Source organism: Plectropomus leopardus, chromosome 16 (genome assembly GCF_008729295.1).
Source record: "Plectropomus leopardus isolate mb chromosome 16, YSFRI_Pleo_2.0, whole genome shotgun sequence".
In the NCBI taxonomy this organism is placed as follows: Eukaryota; Metazoa; Chordata; class Actinopteri; order Perciformes; family Serranidae; genus Plectropomus; species Plectropomus leopardus.
In genome coordinates, this window is record NC_056478.1 from 4,407,320 (window position 1) to 4,428,928 (window position 21,609).

Sequence of the window (21,609 nt, forward strand, 5' to 3'; positions counted from 1 at the left end):
ACTGTAGCTAAACAATGAAAACAAAAGTTCTGTACTTCAGATGTAAAATGAAGCCTTAAGTACATTTTTTTTTCAACCACAGTGTACCTTTTAAAGTATCATCACCCTTTAGCTGTAAATGAGATGATTAATACTGTGACTTCACTTCACAAATAGACAGAACTCCCAGTTTTGATTCTCCCAAACCACAGTTGACTTCCTTCATTTACGTCTTTTTTTTAACTGATAATTCTAAATGAGACATGAAATATAATATTTTTTCTATCCTATGTCAACAGATACTGGAGATCTTGGAAAGTCCTTGCAGATGGACAAGACCAGTCACTTTTCAACCAGACAAAGGTATTTCCTCCCAACTACAGACACATAAACGCTGTCGTAACATGAAAAATTGACAGTTTTTTTGCAGTGAGAGGGGACACAGATGATCGGTAAGCCCTGTCGGCAGTGAAAACCAATCGGATAAGAAGTCCAGTCTGCAGCCACGACTCAATATGCACTTTCACCATTTATACATTTTTTTGATCACACAGACAAACAGTGTTTAACAGACTGAAAAAGAAAAACAATCCACAAGTTCTCTGACAGACAGTAGAAAAGGTGTGATAATACCTCTGTGAGGCCAGGCGGTGTTGCGGCGTTTGCGGTGTCCTGTGCGACGGCTTGTTTCCTCAGAGTGAGTCCGCTCCGTTAACGGTTTTTTGAACGCACTCTTCATTCAAGCTCTGCGCCACTAAACCACAAAGCATTGCCATGGCAGCAGATTAACAGTATACTACATGTATATAAAAACAAAAGAAGTAAAAAAACAAAACAAGAAAAAAACCCAGAACGAATCAGCATGAAGACACAACACCTCAGAGGGTAGGGAGAGCCAGTGCTCTGTCAGAGGTCCAAGTGGAAGGTTAGTAGAGTTCAAAAGGTCCGAGGTGACCCTGGTCAGTTCCCGCCCTGGTTAGTCAAAACACAACTCTGTTCACTCATGATATCAGTCATCACAGAGCAGACTGTGGAATTAATTAGAGGGAAATTTATACAATGTTTTACAGGAGTAATCATCTTTTTTTAATCTTTCTTTTCAGTTTGAAAACAAAATGCCCCAAACCCCTTTAACACATACAGTATATATATAGCTATTAACATATATCACTGGGATTTACAACTGAAAAACATCCCATGATTAAAAAAAAAAGAAAAGAACTGACAACCTTTAAACGCTGGACACAGCTGTGGATGTGCGGCCACTATCTAGAGGTTTGGTCAAATTTGAAACATCACTATTCGAGGCATTCCTGTTCATATAATAAAACTTAAATGGCGTTTCCCAAAGGCATATTATACATTCATAATACTATTTGAGTGTAACTGTGTGTTTGTGGCTGTGTTTGTGTTTTAAATACCTGCCATGAGATATAAATTATCTGCACGAAAGCAGAGCGATGTATGTACATGTATCTGTGTGTTTGCAGGGCTCCTGTCCTCATGACTGAAGCACATTTCCGTAGGAAACAATTGCACCTCATTGGCTCAACCAAGTTAGCCAATCACCAATGACGGAAGCCAGAGCCCCTGTGCCCGCCCCATCGCAGGGACCAGAGGTTAGTTGGTTGGGTGGTTAGGAATATGAGTGTGTGTGTGTGTGTGTGTGTGTGTGTGTGTGTGTGTGTGTTGGAGACAGTGTAGAAGAGGGCTATCGTCCATTCCACTTGCAGTGTCCTCATGGATGGAGGGGTGGGGATGTGGTTTCCGTGGTGATGAGAGTGAAGTGTCGATAAGCGGAGGAGCCTAAACCTCCGCTTCTTTCAAGCCGATTCGTTCCTCCTCCTGTCAGTCACTGTTGGGCTTCTTCAGCGAGAAGGCCAAGATGTTAAAGTGGTTGCTGAGCTGTTGTACCTAGCAGTGGAAAATACCATTGGTTTCACTTAAAAAAATGGTTCAAGTACAGCAAGTCCTATAAATGTTACGCTTTACTATATCTTTTATCAGAAATAAATATTGATGTGCTGTACTATAGAAAAAACGTTTTTAAATGCTAACTATGCTACTGAAATTTTTAGTATCACAAAAAAAGTCGTCAAAAATGACAGAAAACAGTCATAGTAATTATCATCAAATATAATTAAAAAGTCAGACTAAAGTTTGTCTTCCAAAATGTCATTAAAAAATCATAGTATAATACATCCTTTAAAACTGAGTGAAAAAGTCAGTGTGAAGTATGTCGTACAAAATGGTGCAAAAAACCCTCAATAGTTTCGTATGTCGACCAAAATTTCATCAAAACGTCACAGCGTGTTGTCCAAAAATGTCTCAGTATAGCATGTCATCTAAAATAGCAGGAAGAAATCATACTATAGCATGTCCTCCAAAATAGCACGAAAATGTGGTAGTCGTCAAAAATAGACAGAAAATGTCATACTATAATATGTTGAAAAATGTCAAAATATGACTTAAAAAAAGGTCAAAAAACAAATAAAATAGCATGCAGAGAGACGTCACAGCATAGAATGTTACAAAAACTGCCAATAACACCGTAGTATAGCATGTTGGAAAAACACACACGAAAATGCCACAATATAGCATGGCGAAAATGTCAAAATATGTCCAAGCAACAGCTGAAAACCACATAAAATAGCACGTTGAGATACGTCACAGCATAGAATGTTGCAAAAACCGCCAAAAACACTGTAATATAGCATGTCGAAAAAAACGTCCAAAAACGGGCTGAAAAACACATAAAGAAAAAAAAAAAATTCCTCAACCAAAATCTCACTAAAATGTCATACTATCGTATGTTGTCCAAAATAGCATAAAAAAGTCATAGTATAGCACGTCAACAAAATTCGTCCAAAATGTCACAGTACAGCATGTCCTCCAAAATCTCACAAAAACGTCACGGTATAGAATGTCGACCAAATTGTGCAAAATGGTCCAAAATATCACCAAAACGACATACTATAGGATGTCGTCCAAAATAGCATTAAAATGTCATAGTACAGCATGTCCTCCAAAATGCCACCAAAACGTCATAGTGTAGTATGTCGTCCAAAACAGCATTAAAAAGCCAAAGTTTACTGTCAGTCACAATATCATAAAAAGGTCATATTACAGTATGTTGTCCAAAACAGCTTTAAGAAATCGTAGTACACCATGTCTTTTAAAATTGTTTTATCAAATCATGTCATGCAAATTTGCGTGAAAGTCAACTTTGTTGTCCAAAACAGCATAAAAAAGCACTGTATCGTATGTCATAATATAGTATGTTGTTCAAAATTGCTTGAAAGTCATATTATAGTTGTCTAAAATAGCATAAAATATTAAATTTTGCTATGTCGTTCAAAAACTCATAAAAAAGTCATACAACAGTATGACATCCAAAATTGCATAAAACCATCATAGTATAATATGTTGGTCAAAAAAAAACCAAGTCATAGTGTACTATGTTGTCCAAATTAGCACAAAAATAGTCTTAGCATAATATGTTTTCCAAAGCAGCATAAAAAGTCATAGTATGTGGTCAAATAAAAGTCTTATCTTAGTATGTCACCCAAAAAATGTATAAAACCGTCATTGTATAGCATGATGTCCTAAATAGCAAAACTCAGAAGGACGTACCACCCGAAAACCTAATGTCTCCATTATGTCGTAGCCAGGCATAAAATAACAGTTATAATTTGTTATCTAATGTTCTCAAAATGTTAAAAAATAACTGATGTTTACGTACTTTAAAAAGCAGAAAACGTTACATTTGCTGACGTGACTTTTTTCTCATTCTAACAGAGAATGTGTGTGTGTGTGCAGCCTTACCACTGAAACGCCGTAATGTATGTGTGCCAACATGACAGCGGCGGTCCACAGACACAGCAGCAGGGTTTCATTGGCCACCACCCCAGAAACCGCCAACAACACCACGGGCGTCATGGGTAGCAACAGCCAGCTCAGCGCCTGGCAACGTGTGTTACTCATCTGACACACAATCAGCGTACACTGCAAGATAATCACTCAGACGTGAATAAACGTACATCAACGCGCGTATTCAGACTTTCGTGTATTGTGTTGTCAGAAGCAAAAGAACAAAGGTGGCGGTAAATGTGTGTGTGTATTAGCAGACACTCACCGTGACATTCGCGAAAGCTGTCCCCACCATGAGGTAGAAGATCCTGGGCTGCAGCTCGAGGATGTTGGATGGAGAGAAGACCACCCAAATGGTGGACAGGATGAAGAGGAGGACGGGCGAGAGGAAGGGCAGGAAGGCTTCGTACAGGCTGCTGTGCTTCAGAGTGTTACTGCGTGAGCTCTGCAAAACCACACAGGGTGAAGAGTTCAGAGCGCCGTCGCACTTATCAATAATACAACAGTATTTTAAAAAAAGCATCCCTGCCAACCTTGAATTCTCCAAAATAGGGGAGGATTTTTAAATCAAAGCGAGGATCTAGGGATCCTCCCACGAAGAAACAGCTGGTTGAAACCAGCTAAGTGTCCCTTTAAGATGTAAGAAGACCGTGTTTTTCTTATAGTGCAATGAACGCCATGATTTAAGGGCTGTTTACATACAGTGTTACAGAATAAATGTCATAATTCTCTGAATTCAGACTGCTTGCTTTTTTCATTACTACTTTTTACTTGTACTTTTAAGTATGTAATTATATATCATTAAAAAAAACACTTTTGATACTTAAGTACAGTAAATATCAGGTATTTTAAGACATTTACTCAAGTACTATTCTAATAGGTGAGTTTAACTTCGACCAAAGTCATTTTCTGGTAACAAATTTTAGAAAAAATTTTTACATACTTAACTATAATAATTTTAGAAAATCTTTATATCCCACTTTATTAGGACAAAATTTAAAACATTTTTATGACAAGCTATACTATGACAATTTTTAAAAACGTTTCATGACAAAGCTGGTTAAAACTGGTGAAATATTAAGCTGTTTTTCTTAAAGTATAATGGACGCTCATGTGTAAAGGTGGTGTACATTTACAAAGAAATGAGTAAAATACAGTAATATCAGGTATTTTAAGACATTTACTCAAGTACTATTTTAATAGTTAAGTTTAACTTTAACCAAAGTCATTTTCTGGTAACATATTTTTAGAATATTTTATGACATGCTATATTATAACGTTTTTGGAACATTTTTACAACATGCTATTATATAACATTTTTTATGACCTTTTCATGGAATGCTATAGTTTGACATTTTTATATTTTTTGTGACATGCTTAACTATAATCTTTTTTTTTTTAATTTTAATGTAGTGCTTTAATAGGACAAAATTTAAAACATATTCATGACAAGCTATACTATGACAATTTTTAAAAACGTTTCATGACAAAGCTGGTTAAAACTGGTGAAATATTAAGCTGTTTTTCTTAAAGTATAATGGACGCTCATGTGTAAAGGTGGTGTACATTTACAAAGAAATGAGTAAAATACAATAAAATTCAGTATTTTAAGACATTTTACTCAAGTAATATTCTAATAGGTGAGTTTAACTTTGACCAAAGTCATTTTCTGGTAACATATTTTTAGAAACTTTTTTTTAAAGACATGCTATACTATGCTTTTTTTAATAAACATTTTTATAACATGCTTAAGCAATATCCTATGAGAGGGAGTGATTTTGTGCTTGTATATCAACACGGCTGTGATTATCTTCCAGTCAAATTGCTTAGTTGGAACCAACTGTTGTATAATATACTTTGACAATATTTTTGTGACAAGCTATACTACGACAATTTTTAGAAACTTTTCATGACACAGCTGGTTGAAATTGGCCCTTTAAGTTGTGAAGAAAACCTTGTTTTTCTTTCAATGCAACGAACGCTCCAATTTAAAGGTGGCATACACGTTACAAAGAAGTAAACAAGATACAAGGTACAAGGTACAAGGTAGATTTATTGTTATTTTTCTTCAAAGTGGTTTAAGAAGAAATGAAACTGAAGTTGATCCTAAATCCTGCTACATCTTCTTGCCGTCAAAGGAGGACCTGGAAAAAGAAAGGGAAAGAAGCTGCTCTGTAGTCTGGTGGTTCAGCAGCAGATACTTCTGCATGTTTATCCAGATGTCAGCAGGGTGAACAGACTGAGGCTGGGGTGGCTGCTGTCTTTCAGTATCCTTTGGGCTCTGAGCAGAGACCTCACTTCACCGAGGTCACTGATGCTCTGTAGATGGGAACCTGTGATGTCCTCTGCAGTTTTAATCACCCGCTGTAGAGCTTCCTGTCCTGGGCCGTGTGTGAGCCATCCCAGTTTGTGATGTTTCCAGTCAGTCTGCTTTCTATTGCTCCTCTGTAGAAGTTAACCAGGATCTTGCTCTATAATTTAGCCTTTCTAAGTTTCCGTTGGAAGTAGAGCCTTTTCTGTGTTTCTTTAACCTGGGTGGTGATGTGTGATGTCTAAGACAGGTTCTCAGGGATAGTAATTCAAAGGAACCTATAGCTGTTCACCTGCTCCACCTCAGCTCCACTGATGTAGACAGGAGTGTGTGTCTTTGCCTTCTTCTTTCTAAAATCAACAATCAGCTCCTTGGTTTTGCTGATGTTGAGCAGTAGGTTGTTCTCTGTGCACCACTCTGCAGGATTGTTGATTTCCTCTGAACTCTCATGAACTCTCATCGTTGTTTGTAATACGGCCGATGATGGTGGTGTCGTCTGCATACTTCACAATAGCGTTCTCCTGATGTCTGGGAGTGCAGTCACGGGTGTACAGTGTGAACAGGAGGGGGCCGAGCACACAGCCCTGGGGGGCTCCGGTGTTGAGCACTAATGTAGAGGAGGTCAGACTGCCAATCCGGACTGTCTGGGGTCTGCATGCGAGGAAGTCCAGTATCCAGTTGCAGAGTGTTGTACTAAAGCCCAGAGTATAATTTTTTCCGATGAGCTTCATGGGAAAGATTGTGCTGAAGTCGACAAACAGCATCCTGATGCTCCAGGTGAACGAAGAGCAGTAGATATGGCATCTCCTGTGGATCTTTTGGCTTTGAAAGCATACTGGTGAGGGTCCAGGCTGGCAGGGATGTTGTCTTTGATGTGCTAGAGAACCAGTTTCTCAAAGCACTTCATCAGGATGGGAGTAAGAGCCATAGGGCATTAGTCATTAAGACTAGACACAGCAGACTTTTTAGGTACAGGGATGATGGTAGCTGTCTTGAGGCAGGAGGGAACAGTCTCTTGTGAGAGTGAGATGTTAAAAATGACAGTTATAACATTAACAAAGTGATCAGTACAAGTTTTTAGTACACGTCCAGGAACGTTGTTGGGGCCTGCGGACTCGTTTATATTCACTCTCAGCAGGACTTTTCTCACATCTGCTGTGGTCACTGATAGTGGCCGGTCCTCTAGAGGAGGGGAAGACTTCATAGCTGAGTCCTTATTGAGGTCAAATTTTTCGCCTGCCAAGTATTTTATCATATCATAATCCTAAGAAGTTTGATTGACTACCTTTTAATTGTACTTTTAATTTGAATACTTAATTACATTTAATATAAAAATTACTTTTGATACTTAAGTACAGTAACCAAAGTCATGCTCTGGTGACATCTTACTTAATTATAAAAATCTAGAATATTTTTATAAGATACTGTTTTTGGGACTTTTTTATAACATGCAACATTTTTATGGCATGCTATACTTTTTTTATTTTGATATTTTTTTGTGATATGCTTTACTATAACAATTTTTAGAAAATTTTAGTGACATGCTATATTAGGAAAACTGTACTGTGATGTTTTCTTTTTGTTGTTTTTTGACATGCTATGCTGTGAAAATGTTTAAAAACCTTTCATGACAGAGCTAGTTGAAATACGTGAAGTATTAAGTTGTGAAGGGGACCTTGTTTTTCTTTAAGTACAATGAATGCTCCAGTTTAAAGGTGATGTATATGTTACAAAGAAATTAACGTCATAATTCTCAGAAGTTTGACCACTTGCCTTTTTTCATTACTACCTTTTATGCGTACTTTTAATTAGAAAAATAAATAATTTCAATTCTTAAGTTCAGTAAATATCAGGTATTTTAATACTTTTACTCAACTAATATTCTAATAGGTGACTTTAATTTTAACTAAAGTCATTTTATGGTTAGATATCTTTACTTACAAATTTTAGAATATTTTTATGACGAGGTATACCATGACATTTTTGCAACATTTTTATAACATGCTATACTATGGCATCTTTATAGCCTTTTTATGGCATGCTATACTTCAACATTTTCTTTTTTGTGACATGCTTCGTTATGACAATTTTTAGAAAAATTTAAAGATATAAATTTAGATTTTTTTATGACAAACTATACTTATGTTTTTTAAAATAAAAAAACTGACATGCTATACTATGAATGCTCCAATTTAAAGGCGGTGTACATGTTACACAGAAATAAACCTCATAATTCTCAGAATTATGACTGCTGGCTTTTTTGTGTCATTAATCAGGAGAAATGAGACACCGGGAAGAAACCTGGAGAGGGCAATGAAAAACGGGAGGCTACTGGCTGGCAAATATGAATAAAACCCGAATAAAAAGTTGACTTACTTCAGGACGTTGTAGAGGCTCATGGGTAAGGTCACAGTGAAGGAACAAGCTGAAAATCAAAAGACATGAATTATTGTAGCTGCAGAAACCAGAGAAATAATGTTTTCAGAGTAACCAATCGCAGCTCACCGACGATCATAAAGGTGAAAAGGTCTCTGTAGAGGAAGTGCCACAGGACTGGCTGGTACCACGTTTCCACGCCGACCACAGCAGTGACCAAATAAACCAGAGATATGGTCTGGAAGGAGATGAGACGAGACTCAGGCTGAATCCAAATCTCTGGACTTCAGATTTGTTCACGGGAAGTCTGCAACTGCTGAGGGCTGTCCAGTCCAGTCCACAACGGGCCTCGAGCGGACCTTCTGTGGACTTCAAGAGAGTCCGCTCGGGGTGCAGACATCACTGGACTTAACAGGTTTAATTATGGTGCGTTCATTTGGAGTCGTGTTCAGTGCGTTCATTTTGTTCTGTCACAATAAAAGCCTGTACTTTGAATTTAAATCGTGCTGCTGCTGCATCGCTGCCTGCTGTATTTTCATATTAATAAGCACAAATTCCACTACGACAAACTCATTTATGAAGTTATACAAGCTCCTGCACAGCTGACTGACTGGTTCTGTAAATGTTTCAAAATAAAATGCATTGTATCAGCAACTGATGGGATTCTGTCCACAGAGACACAGTCAGACGGCTTTTGTTTTGAAAGGGAGGCAGGGAAGTTGGAGTAAAACATCTTCGTATTTCCTCATCTCTGTGACAGTATCATTAATATATCATTTCACTGTCAAACGCGCACGTTGTGTGTAAAAAAAAAAACAGCAAGCCACCGTTTCTCTAGATGTGCTGTAGCTGAGATGCTCCCGACAAGCACGCTCACGCTGGAAAATCTACGTATTTACATAATCGATTATGTCGATTACGTCGACGCGTCGCCCTAGATGAAAGCCAACATATCACAGTACATACGACTAAAATCCACAAGGATGGACAGTTGGATTCAGCAATACAGTCATTACAAGATTGGTATGTTAAGTAAGTAACCCCTCGCTAACCTCTGTGTGTGTGTGTGTGTGTGTGTGTGTGTGTGTGTGTGTGTGTGTGTGTGTGTGTGTGCTTACCACTTGGCTGATGTCGTACCCCCATGGCAGGAACAAGATGCCGGTGTTGTATTTCTCCCAGTGGGACAGAATGAATGAGAACAGCACCACCCACAGGATGTAGTACAGTGTGGCCACGCCCACACCGCTTTCCCCACGCCCAAATATGGAGTAGACGGTGGCCACGAAGAAGATGCAGGCCCAACTGTCCAGGCCGTGGTCAAAGAGCTCCCCTAGTGGCGTGGAGGAGTTGGTGCGACGAGCCTGTTTACCGTCAACACCATCTAAACAAGACAAAAACAAAAAAGACGACTCATCATACACAGAACAAACTTATGAGAACATAAATATACAAACTTTTTCACGTCTCACATTTTCTGAATTCACTGTCACAGCATCTCATCTACTTGCATCCACACATTGAAGTCATCTGCGAACACGCGCTCATGAGAGACGCCACAAGGAACATATTTGTATTTTAATGGTTCACAAAATGGTCTGCAGGATTTTAAAGTGACTTTGGTGAGTCTGGTTCACAGAGTTCATGTTCCACACAAACAGAAGAGGAATCTGACAGTAAAATAAATCTATTTATTTGGCGACCAAACGGCCCGGGGAAAATCTGATGGTATCTGTGTGTCTCTGGCACTTTCAGCGAGTATGAAAGATCAAATTCGTTTCACCCCTCTGGTGCTTCTATTATATTTATTTTGAGCACTGAAGATTTGATAAATTATTTGCGAAGCAGCGCTACAAATGGAAATGTCACACGGAAACGAAACTCAAAGTGTGTTTTCTAGCGAGAGGTATTATTCAGGAGCTCCTAATTTTTGAGAATTTACAACACATGTCCGAGCATTTATCGCGTGCACTGTTTCACCTCCCTGGTATTAATTAATTAATTAATATTACTTGTTATAACGACTAATCTTGCCTCGAGGACTGGGATGAGAGTAAGCGGGGTGTGGCACACTCTTAATGGTATCTTGCAAATTACTATCTCTTTAATAGAAATCTATTGTATATTTTAACCTGGACTCTATTTTTCCATGTTTTTATGACTAAGAGACTAATGAAAACAATATTATTTTAAAAAACTGATCCAGTATTTATGCAGCCGGCAACACAGGCTGCAATGTAACCACTAATGGCATGTTCACATGGTGCATTTCCATGGACTGAAAGTTCTTGTTTTTCTCTGAATCTCTTTATAAGTGTCTGACAACATTAAAAAAGATCCCTAAAAAGACAGACCTTTTTGTTAACCCCTTGAAACCTGATCAAATTGGTATGATGTCTTTCAAAACCACCCAAGAATTAACCAAATAAAAAAATAGTGAAAAGTACATGAAAAATACCTGAAAATGAGATTAATAAATAAATAGAAAGATAGACAAACAGATAAATAAAAAGTGAGAAAACGAGAAAATGATCTGCAAAAAGTGCTTAAAATTACAAGTTGGCAACATAATTTTAAATATGTAATTATGGTCATTATAAATAAAGTTTTCCCTAGCTTTTTTCCCTAGACATTTTTCTCTCTCTATAAAATTTCTCTATAAAAAAAAATCTAATTCTACTGATTTCCTGCGATCACCGGTTTCTCGTTGCTTTACTTTCCCATGTTTTTAAAAGAAATTGCAACAATTTTCTCAGGTTTTAAGGGTTATATTCTTGTGAAAGGCGTCTGAAAGCAGCACAAGAAAAGTGATGTCACTCCAGGTTTCAAAGGGTTAAAAAGTGAGCCTCTTTATGTTTAACCAGAATCAGCCCTGAAATCATGATTGCCACACACAGTTAACTCCATTTAAATCAACGATCATTTCAGCTTCATCATCAGCTTATCAACCAGGCTGCTGGAAAAGTGGACACGTGAACCGTTCGGCTCTTGTGAGTTTATTTTGAATTAAATTTGTTTAACAGTTCTAAAATCAATCTTTATTTAAATAGAGTCCGGACTGTTTCTTTTTAATCAACAGTCACTCCAGTATCTTTCTTTTTGTCCTAAGCTGCGGCGTTTTCTTTCAGCCTGATTCGGTCGCGTATTTGTTACAGTTATGAGTCACCCGGGGCGTTTCAGGATGCTGCGAATGTTATGCTTTCATATTCCACATTACCGGTTTGTCATTTTTTGCTCAAAGGCACTCAAACATAAGTTGTTGTTTAGCAACCACACTGTTATCAGATCACTTAATTTAAAAAAAAACAACACAAAAATGAATAAAACAAACAAGAAAAAAAGCATGTGGTCACTGAATGAGCAGTTTAACAGCTGAAGTAGAATTCATGAAGCATCAACACTAATTATTCTCAGACATTTAAACTCAGCGAGGTTTGTCATTAGGAAAGTTTGAGCACGATGGCGAAAAAACCAGGCGTCTGGAATAGTTTCAAAATGTACAAAGATGATCCTCAAAAAGTAGACAGACAGACAAGAGACAAAGAAAACTGGCATATCAAAGATATAAGACACGTCTGGCAAACTATCTTAAAACTTTTAGTAAAAGCTCAAATGTCTTGAAAAGTATTCTTTGTTCTCGATATTTTGTCTAACGTGACTTCAGGCTGCATGCTAAAAACATGGCTGATTTTATTTTCTTGTCAAACCGATATCAGGGTTCCTGCTGCTTAAGGTAAGGTAGATTTAAGACTTTTTTAATGCCATTCTGAATTAAGACCAGTTTTCTCATAACCAAAATTCATTTATAATTTATTTTGCCCAATGTTTATTATAACATAAAACTTAAAAAAGTAAGATAATTTACATCAGATGTTGAAAAAACTCCTTTTTTAGAGCGGCACACATGGAAGATAATGAGCATATATTATCATAGACATCTATTTGGTTTACTAACAGAAATGGGAAATATTTGTTATTTCTGGACAATTTTTAAGTGATTTTATGTTTTGAAATCACACGTGAGATTCCACTGCTTGGATTCTCATCATGAAAAGTGTAAGAAAATTATTTATTTAACAAAAAACAGATATCAACAGTTATCAACTATTGCAATGTCAGAATAAAACGAATAAAAAAATCCTGCTTTACATGACTAAGCATTTTTAACACTTTTGAAAGATTAATTCAAGTTAATTTAATACCAATTAAGGCCTTATTTTTAGATGAATGAATTCAATGCATTTTAAGCCTTTAAGAATCTGTGGGCATTTGTTTATTTTGGCAATAGTTGCTTCCTGATGCAAAATGCGGGTTGTATATCGCTCATAACACAGTCAGTTATTTATCAAAGGAAATGTGGCGAAACAGAATTAAACATATTTAAACCTCCAGGATATCACACGCAGTAGATTTTAGCAGAACGCGTGTGATTTTATCCTGCACACGCCCTCGCACTGGTTATGTATGGAGTGTGACGGGTTTTTTAGAGTCACCGTACAGAATACATTTAGGAAAAATTTGCCCCTGCACCTCCGAAGAGTCAAAGAAGAACAACACACGCAGGCTGCAGGGGTCAGGACTCACCGAGCGTGTAGGCCAAGAAGTTGAAGATCCCTGCAGCAACCCAGACCCAACTAGGCACGTGTTCATGTCCTGCAGCTGAGACACAAATATGAAGCAAAATTATAATCTAAAAAAAACAAAACAAAACAAGAAAACCGAGAACTGCAACAATCAGAACCAGAATCCAGTTTTAAGTACATTTACATATACAAGGAATTTGACTCTGAGTTTTGGTGCAAAACAGTTAACATAAAGGAAGAATAAAACGTTGAACTTAAATAGTGTAAGACATAAGATAAAAATATAAAAGCAATTTAAAAATATAAATATAGAAAAATAGAACATAAAGAACACAAAATGTATGTATAAAAGGTAGAATGGAGGAATAGTACAGATGTTAGTGGAGTTATATTGTTAAAATAAATACTGTAATGGATGGCTGTATCACGACTATAACAACAACAGTGGTGAATTATATCGTTTAGATCACTTTCAATTTGATGAAAGACAGAAACAATAGAAATCGAATCAGATTCGTCATCAGGGTTCAAAAGAACGACGCACCCCCGCGTGATCTTAATTTATAAAGACGCTAAGACGTAAGACATCTGAGACAACTGGGCTCATCCTCATAATCAGCGGTTAGTGTTTATTATTAATATTATTAATATTTAAAGAGATCAGGACACGTGACGTACAGCAGTGATCAATATATTGATTTTCTTAAGCTGCAGACAGCTGGAGCACACAGAGAGGGCTTTACGACAGTTTGCATGAAGTCATCGTTCATCTGTGCGGATGCTGACAGCGTTGTCATCATGGTTGTTGTTGTCGTTCTTGGTTTGAATCGCCCTTAAACAGATTAACTTTCACTTTGCACAAATTTCCTGAGAGGCTGGTTAAAAACAATCTCATCTAAAATCGAAAGGAAAACACCAACAAATCAATTATTTTCTCTCCAGCAACATGGAGCCACTTCTGTTCTGGTTCGCACACATAACTGGGATCATGTGGAGTAAAAATTAACTGTTCGGAACCTGAAACGTTGGTTCCCAACCAAATAAAAGCATTTTTTTACGGCATCTTTGGGCATTTCATATTGTACGGGTGGGAAAGAAACGATGGAGACAAATAATAAACAACAATAGAGACGTTAGTGGGACATGCAGCGGTCTCTGGTGGTCTGTGCTTGTTTATGAAAACATCAAGTCTTTAAATGAGATACAGAGCGACAGAGCGAGATTCTTTACAGATCTTGTTGTACATGTTTACAGCAGTATCTGTGTGTGTGTGTGTGTGTGTGTGAGTAGGGGTGTAAAGGGTTAGTAATTACCTTGAGCCTCCATGAGCACTCGTGTCAGTAAGTGATGGACTTTGACTTTAATAAACAAACTTGCCATCGTGTATGCCTCTAGTTATTTCTACCTTCAGGAGGTGGGGTGAGTCTCATTCAGGGCGAAATAAACTCAACAACACTCCCTCATGCACTACTCAAACAGAAATTAGGCAATAAAAATAGTGTAGAGGACGTACCAGAGGCAGTGAAGTCAAAGTCGTAGAAGGCCAACATGAGGAAATTCAACACAAGGAACATAAAGCCTGTAAATGTAATGAGGTTTGGAGCCAACCACGTCGGTAGAAACTGTTGAGACAAAGATGAACAGAGACAATAAAGACAGAAACAGTTCATTAACTCGTCATATAAACAAAGTCTCCTCATCAGAGCACTGATTAAATAACAGTAATTACTGTTGTCACATTTTACGGACAGTTACATAACTGGGCCAGAGATGCTTTGAGCACAGGGATGTGAATTTTGTAAAACATATCAGGTCGCATTTATGTATTTTATGGTGAAACTGAAGGTAAATTTCCACATCTGTGGACAATTAAGTTTTTCAGAGCAGGACAAGTCCTCACAGAGACTGATGTGTTGTGACAGACAGAGCAGGAGGAGGTGGTGGATTAGGCTGTCTGTTTCTGTATCACAGCAGACGGCTGGAAACCTCATTAATGATGCACACACACACACACACACACGCAAACATACACACACACACGTACGCGGCTCAACTGGTCTTTCTTACCTTCACCACAAAGTTCCAGAAGGGGTGCATGACGTAGACAGACAGGGGATTGGAGTCCACTGCGCTGTACTGCAGAGACACACAAACCAAACCGGTCAGGATGAACAAACACAAACAGCTCTTTAGTGACATTTTATCACAGTCGAGTTATCTCACTAATCTCTCTACGAGCTATTTAAAAAGGCAACGTGGCCTCACGTCACCTTGTTTACTGGGTCATTTTGGTGGCCTGTCATCATGCAGGTCAACACAAACTTGATCCCGGTCTCTGATACTTTATCCAGACATGATGGAAATGTGTGCATGTGACCGTGTAATGTAACCTCGCTGCTGCGGATACAGTGTAAGATGCCTGTAAAGCTGCTTTTTAAGTATTTTGTATTATGTTCAGTTTTACAGTTAACTTTATAAAGGCCCTAAGATAATGAAACCTCCCTCCACAGAACACACAAAAGAAAAATGGGAAAGAGAGGGTAACTTTTAATATCAAATGAGGACTGGCTGGACGTGTGTAAATTCAAATGGAAATGCAGTAACTCACATATGTAGCGTGAGTTTGGGTGGAAATGCTCTATCTGTTTTTTTTATCATGCTGAAGCAGAGGTCACATTTTACTGGAGGGGATGCTAAATGTTGGAGACAGTGTGGGTTTCAGGAAGCCAGTCACTGGCATGTTTTCTGGGAGTGTCCAGATTAGACCTTTCTGGACAGGATTTCCCGAAGCGTTAAAAACATACTCAATATTAACTCGCCCGAACTTCCACATTTTTCTTAAGACATGTTTCAGGCGAAGGGCTCTGATAAATATATGTTTGGTATCCTAATCTCTGCCTGCAAAAAGGCCCTCACAAGGCGTTGGTCACTTCCTGAACCCCTCACAACACAGGAGTCCCCCATAGACGCAGACCTTGAGGACGGGGTGGCACAAAGTTCTGAATTATTGAATCTCACTATCACTCTTAGTTCACTTGGAAGGGGACCAGGATCTGCTTTTTCAGGTGACTACAAGTGGTTTAATAATTGATTTTGAACTGCAGTGTTGTCACAAGTGCAGCAGACTTTCCGAAGTTCAAACGAACCACCACACACACACACACACACACGTTTGCTGCTGCAGATTTACTGAAGCAGTTACAACAGCGAGCCGAGGACGCAGACTCACACTCCCACACACAATCTAAATCATCTCATTTATTATCGAGATTTTTCCAAATTAGTAACTACAGACTACAGGCCTACTGACAACACTTAAACACTTCACTGAAAAGCCCACTGTGGCTAAAGTGTCATGTCAAAACGATGTTCCTCAAATCGAAAAGATAACGAATGTGATTAATCATCACCACACACACTCTAACCACGATCCACGCTGTCATCTTGTGCAAACACGACGCTTTCCGTTTACTGCGACAAAAGATGTGAGAGGCAGGAAGAAGGTTGACAGCATGAAAGCATTTTGTCAGCGTGCACCTTTATAACACAAACACTGCGCCAAAGAATTCATCCGCTGAAATTTGTCATCTTCAGCTCTCCTCCAGCCGCCGATGCTCGAGGCACAGCGGCCAACACAGAGAGAGAGAGAGACACTTAAAAAGCAATTATTGGAAAAAGCTCTTGTCTGATAAACAGCTCGGGGGAGCAGTTTCACACACGGTAATCAAAGGAGACAGAATTACCGAGAGCCTGAAGGAGCTGCGCTTGTGTCATTCAGGGAAAAAAGGGGAAAACTGGAGGAAAACGATGAAATGATATTCTCAGTGTATGAAAATTGCTGTTCTTGGCAGTTGTGCATAACGGATACTGTATCATAAACAACTAATCTGCACAGTCTTAAAAGGTAACTTCTGTATTTTTTACCGAAACCACTGACCCTCTTTTTCTGTTTTGGTGTGTAAGGTCACTTTTAAACTATCAAGCCTGTTCAGGGAGGGAATATTGCATCATTATGTCGCCTCGTTTTTCTGTATATAAAGTACGAATGTGAAATTGGGGGACAGAGTTTTGGCAGCATGTTATGAATGCAACCCACCACGGGAGATTTCTAAATCAGCTAGCAGCAGTCAGCAGTTAACTCAAAGAGGAAGAACAGCGTCCGTAAATTCCACAAATTGGAAAAACAATGAAATTCGGGAGCTTCTTAACCTCCAAACAGATGATGGGATCAGCCCCCATATAATAGCAACAGTGATGATTGTTGTTACCATGTTATGCTGTTGTTGTTGTTTAGAAAGCGTATGTTTTATGTCACACGAGAGGCCGACACTGTTGTTTAAAAGTCACGCCCGTCACAACTCTGCAGAAACCAATTTAATAATTACACCCTGGAGCAGCATGATCAGGGCTGGAAATAAGCCGCAGCCACCAGCCAGATGCTGCTAAAATATGCGGTTAGATTTGCTAAATTCAGCAGCCAAAAAAAGCAAGTGTCATCTATGAAGTGGCAGGTAGATTTTGGAGTTTGGACAAAAAACTTAATTTTCATCCTCGGGCATGATGCCGCTGTTGTTTGTTTCTGTGGAAAATTGCAAAGTAGGCATGAAGAGGAGACTTTGTGGAGGCTGTATCTCCGTAATCTCTGTGTTAAAAGGCCTTTAGTGAATCATGGTGACAACCATTTTTGAAAATAGTCCAGTATCGAGGATAATACTGAAGACGGCAGCAGCAAAAAAAGACTGCAATGTGAACACTCGGGGCAACTGCACACCGTTAACTCAAAAGTGCTTGTTTTTGCCACAGACAGGCCCAGATTGTTATTTTAAATATCCCCAAAATCCTTACTGCCACACCCACCAAACTTCATTCAAAGTTGACAAATAATACTCGTAAAAACTGTCCTGGTTCTTCTCTTAACTATTTCCACAATCACCATCTCTGGTCTGGTTTAGGTTAACCCTTAATTCACCCACTTAGATGTTAATATATGCTGGCTCCATATACACACTTAAATTACTCTTAATTTTAATGGGGTCTGGTGGGTTCTGTTTCTGATTTAACAAAAATGATCTTAATCTTAAAAAAAGGTCTATGTTTGCAGAGATCCTTTCCAAAAATTGTCAGACACAGATTAACAATCTGAGCCTGTCAGTGGCAAAAACAAACACTTTTTGTTGATGTACATTGACGGTGCACAGGGGTTATATTGCAGTCGGTTTTGCTGCTGCTGGCTGCAGCCCTTTCACTTAATACTGGACAGATTTAAAAAATTACTGTCTACATTAGTCATAAAAACATGGGAAAATAGGGTATACACTGAAAAAAACCCTAAGTTTCCCTTTAACACCTGGCACAAAGCTTTAGACCAGAATCACTCAAACAGCTTTTCTGTAAACTTCAGTGTGAACATAAACTAAAACACGCAGCGCCTTTATTTGTATAGCACACTTCATACAACAGAGCAATAAAATATAAAACATAATTAAGGATACAGATTTATAATAAAAGACTAAAGAGATTAGATATAAAAGGTTAAAATTAATTAATTAATGGTTAAAAAAAAAATAAAAATCACCATTACAAACAGCAAATATGCCCGTGTCAAATTACATCGCCCTCATAACAAAATTTAAACAAAGATTCGCCTTTAACGACTGCCGCTCCTGTTTTCTACATTCCTCCAAAAGCAGTGACAGGAAGGACAACAGGCTCTTTGTATCTGCTGCCACACTCAACTTCACGGACATTAACATACACCAACATGTTTGAGCGTCACGCAGCAAACAGGCTACTGCTCTGAACCTTCACAGCACCGTTCTGTGGTGGCTTAGAGAAATGATTTCACTTTTCACTCATCGATTATTGCTGCAGTTTCCCATCTTCAATCAGAGTGATTCCCCTGACTTATCCATCACAGCAGCTACTTGCTTTACTTTCTGTTTCGTGGTCTCAATATTGTCAAAAGAAAAGACCTTTTATGCACAAAAGAAGAAAGACAGAAGATCTCTAACATGTATAAAAAACACAAAGTAAACCCTGATTTCAAAGCCAAACACAGCTGAATGCACAGCAGCTAACTATTAGCACACTTGCACCAACGTCAAGCTCAACACGACAAAAAAACGACACTTCCGGGTGTCGCTTTCAAAACAAAACTACTATTCTTGATCATTTTGTCCCAACACTCACTGCAAAGTGACGTGAAAATGTTATTATTTACCAGATTTCTGATTGTCAACATTGTATTTAGAGATGAGTGTCCATGCACCGCGTAAAAACACTGAGGAAATCAGAGGTTAGTGAGGACAGCGCCATAAAAAACAACATCATGGTCAAAGCAGCAAACAAATACCATCAAAATAAACCCGAACACATCATACTGTTGTTACTCAAGGGACTGTCTGTTATTCATGAGAGGAGGGAGGGTATATATATATTTTTGAAGCGAGGGACTTATGTTTGGCTTAATGGAGGGACATACTGCTTTAAATGTCTGTATTTTGTATTTATTTTACTGCTGATTGCCAAAATTAACAAATATCAAAGCTGGAAAATTAGCGTTAGATTTTCTAATTTCCAACAGTCCTCGGACGCATTAGGTGTCAGAAATACTTCTGTCAACAAAAACAAACACAGTCATATTTCATCAAATCATTTATTCTATATCTTTATTTGTCAAATATTTTGTAGGCCCTGGAGAAGGACTTTTGGGTTTAAATTTGGCATTAGGCAGATTACCTTTGATTACCTTCCAAACCTGCAGAAGGCATATTTTCTATAAAAGTCACCAATATCACAGCCAGAAACTTTATCTAATAACACTTTTGTCGAAGAAAACCCAAAGAAACAAAAAACACATCTAAGCTTAATCACCTAAAGCACTTTATACTACATCTCATCTCAAATTTGGCCAAAAATAAACAATTTGCAAAAACTAACATGCATGCTCAACACGAGTGAATAATCTTTAACTTAATGTTAAACTATTAACCCTTTAAAGGCTGGGTAAATTGGATTGATATCTATTGTAAACATGGTATAAGGCAACAAAGTAAGAAATGACTCAAAACATTGCAAAAAATTGTAAAAAAGCACAGGGAAATTAGAACGAAATAAATGTAATGTAATTCATATTAATATTCTTATTAGTAGAAATATCATTATTATTATCAAATTAATAAGGACACGACCTGGAAAAGTTCTAGAAAAATTATAATAACTTTGAAATATCATTTTATATATGTTATTATAACAATTAGCCTTTTGTCCCTAATTTTCTAGATCTCATAACATCTGATAGTTTGTAAAACATTACTTGTCATGTTAATTATTGGCATTTTTTCTAATGTTTTTAATAGAAATAGCACCAACTTATGAGTGTATAAAGGTTTAATTACCTGTAAACAGTGTCTGAATTCAGCATCAGAAAAGTGACGCTGCTCTGAGTTTAAGACAGTTAAAATAAAACACCACAGGCTTTATTATTTTATTTTGGGGGTGGAGGGAGTGTCATGCATTTTTCCCATGCTGCTAACGGACACTTAAAGAACAACATTTGTAGTTTCGGGGAAAGTAAACAAAAACTGGCCTCGCCTCTGCTTCTCTGATAAATAAAGAACAGTCCCTGACTACACGCAGAAACACGGCCACACTGAACCTCGCTTTTATTTTCTAAGCAGCATCTGAGCAGCAGCTAACTGTACTCCGGCTAACTTGGAGCTCCTGCGGATCGTGACAGCTAAACACACAGTCGGCTCGTGGCTAACGTTAGCAGCTAGCACGCTAACACCAAACGTACCTTGTACTTGTCGAAGCCCGCGAGCTGGTCCTGAGTGACGTATTCGTAGAGAGCCATGGTGCTGCAGTCCGGCTCCACGGCGAGATTAACCTCTTGTTTTTTTTTTGTTTTGGAAAGCAAATCCCCAACGTTAGCTGCCGAGTCCGAGTACCATCCAGCCTGGACGCTGTCGTTCACGCCGGGTGAGGTGATGCCGAAGAGGGAGGCCACTCCTACAAACACCCCGCTGACCGGAGCTCGCTGCCGCCCCCTCTGGCCTGGAGGGTAACGAAAAAAGGAAAAAAATTAAAAATATATATAGTGTTGTTTGTTGTTTCAGCGGAGGATGTGGAGAACTTTGAGGTGGCAGCGCTGCCTCTGGACACCCAGAGAAGTGTCACCAGAGAATATAAATACAAATAATAGTTGTATGAATTTCGTATTTATGTTTTATTTTCGTTAATTTTTAATTTATTTTTTTAAAAACTAATTTCTAATTTATTTTTCAATTTATTTTAATTTTTAATTTCGTTTATTTTCACTAATTCACTGATCACTGACGTCAGATTTTTTGTTTTCCCCCCCCCCCCCCCCCCATTTATTTCATACATGGCTTAAGCATATTAACTAATTCAGTAATGTAAAACAAAAAAGAAATACAAACGAAAGAAAAACAAAACAAAACAAAACAAAAAAGCAGGGCAAATTATTTACAC

The 21,609-nt window shown here is 38.1% G+C and overlaps 1 protein-coding gene across 1 annotated transcript; it reads right to left on the reverse strand.

The window, feature by feature from the left end:
* Nucleotides 1–1,016: 1,016 nt before the first annotated feature.
* Nucleotides 1,017–21,084, reverse strand: selenoi (selenoprotein I). The gene is given in 10 exon segments (XM_042504047.1): nt 1,017–1,893; nt 3,805–3,984; nt 4,115–4,292; nt 8,516–8,585; nt 8,666–8,774; nt 9,655–9,917; nt 13,118–13,192; nt 14,630–14,738; nt 15,184–15,252; nt 20,915–21,084. Coding segments are annotated over 10 exon segments (1,218 nt in total). The 5' UTR covers nt 20,972–21,084; the 3' UTR covers nt 1,017–1,785.
* Nucleotides 21,085–21,609: the final 525 nt, after the last annotated feature.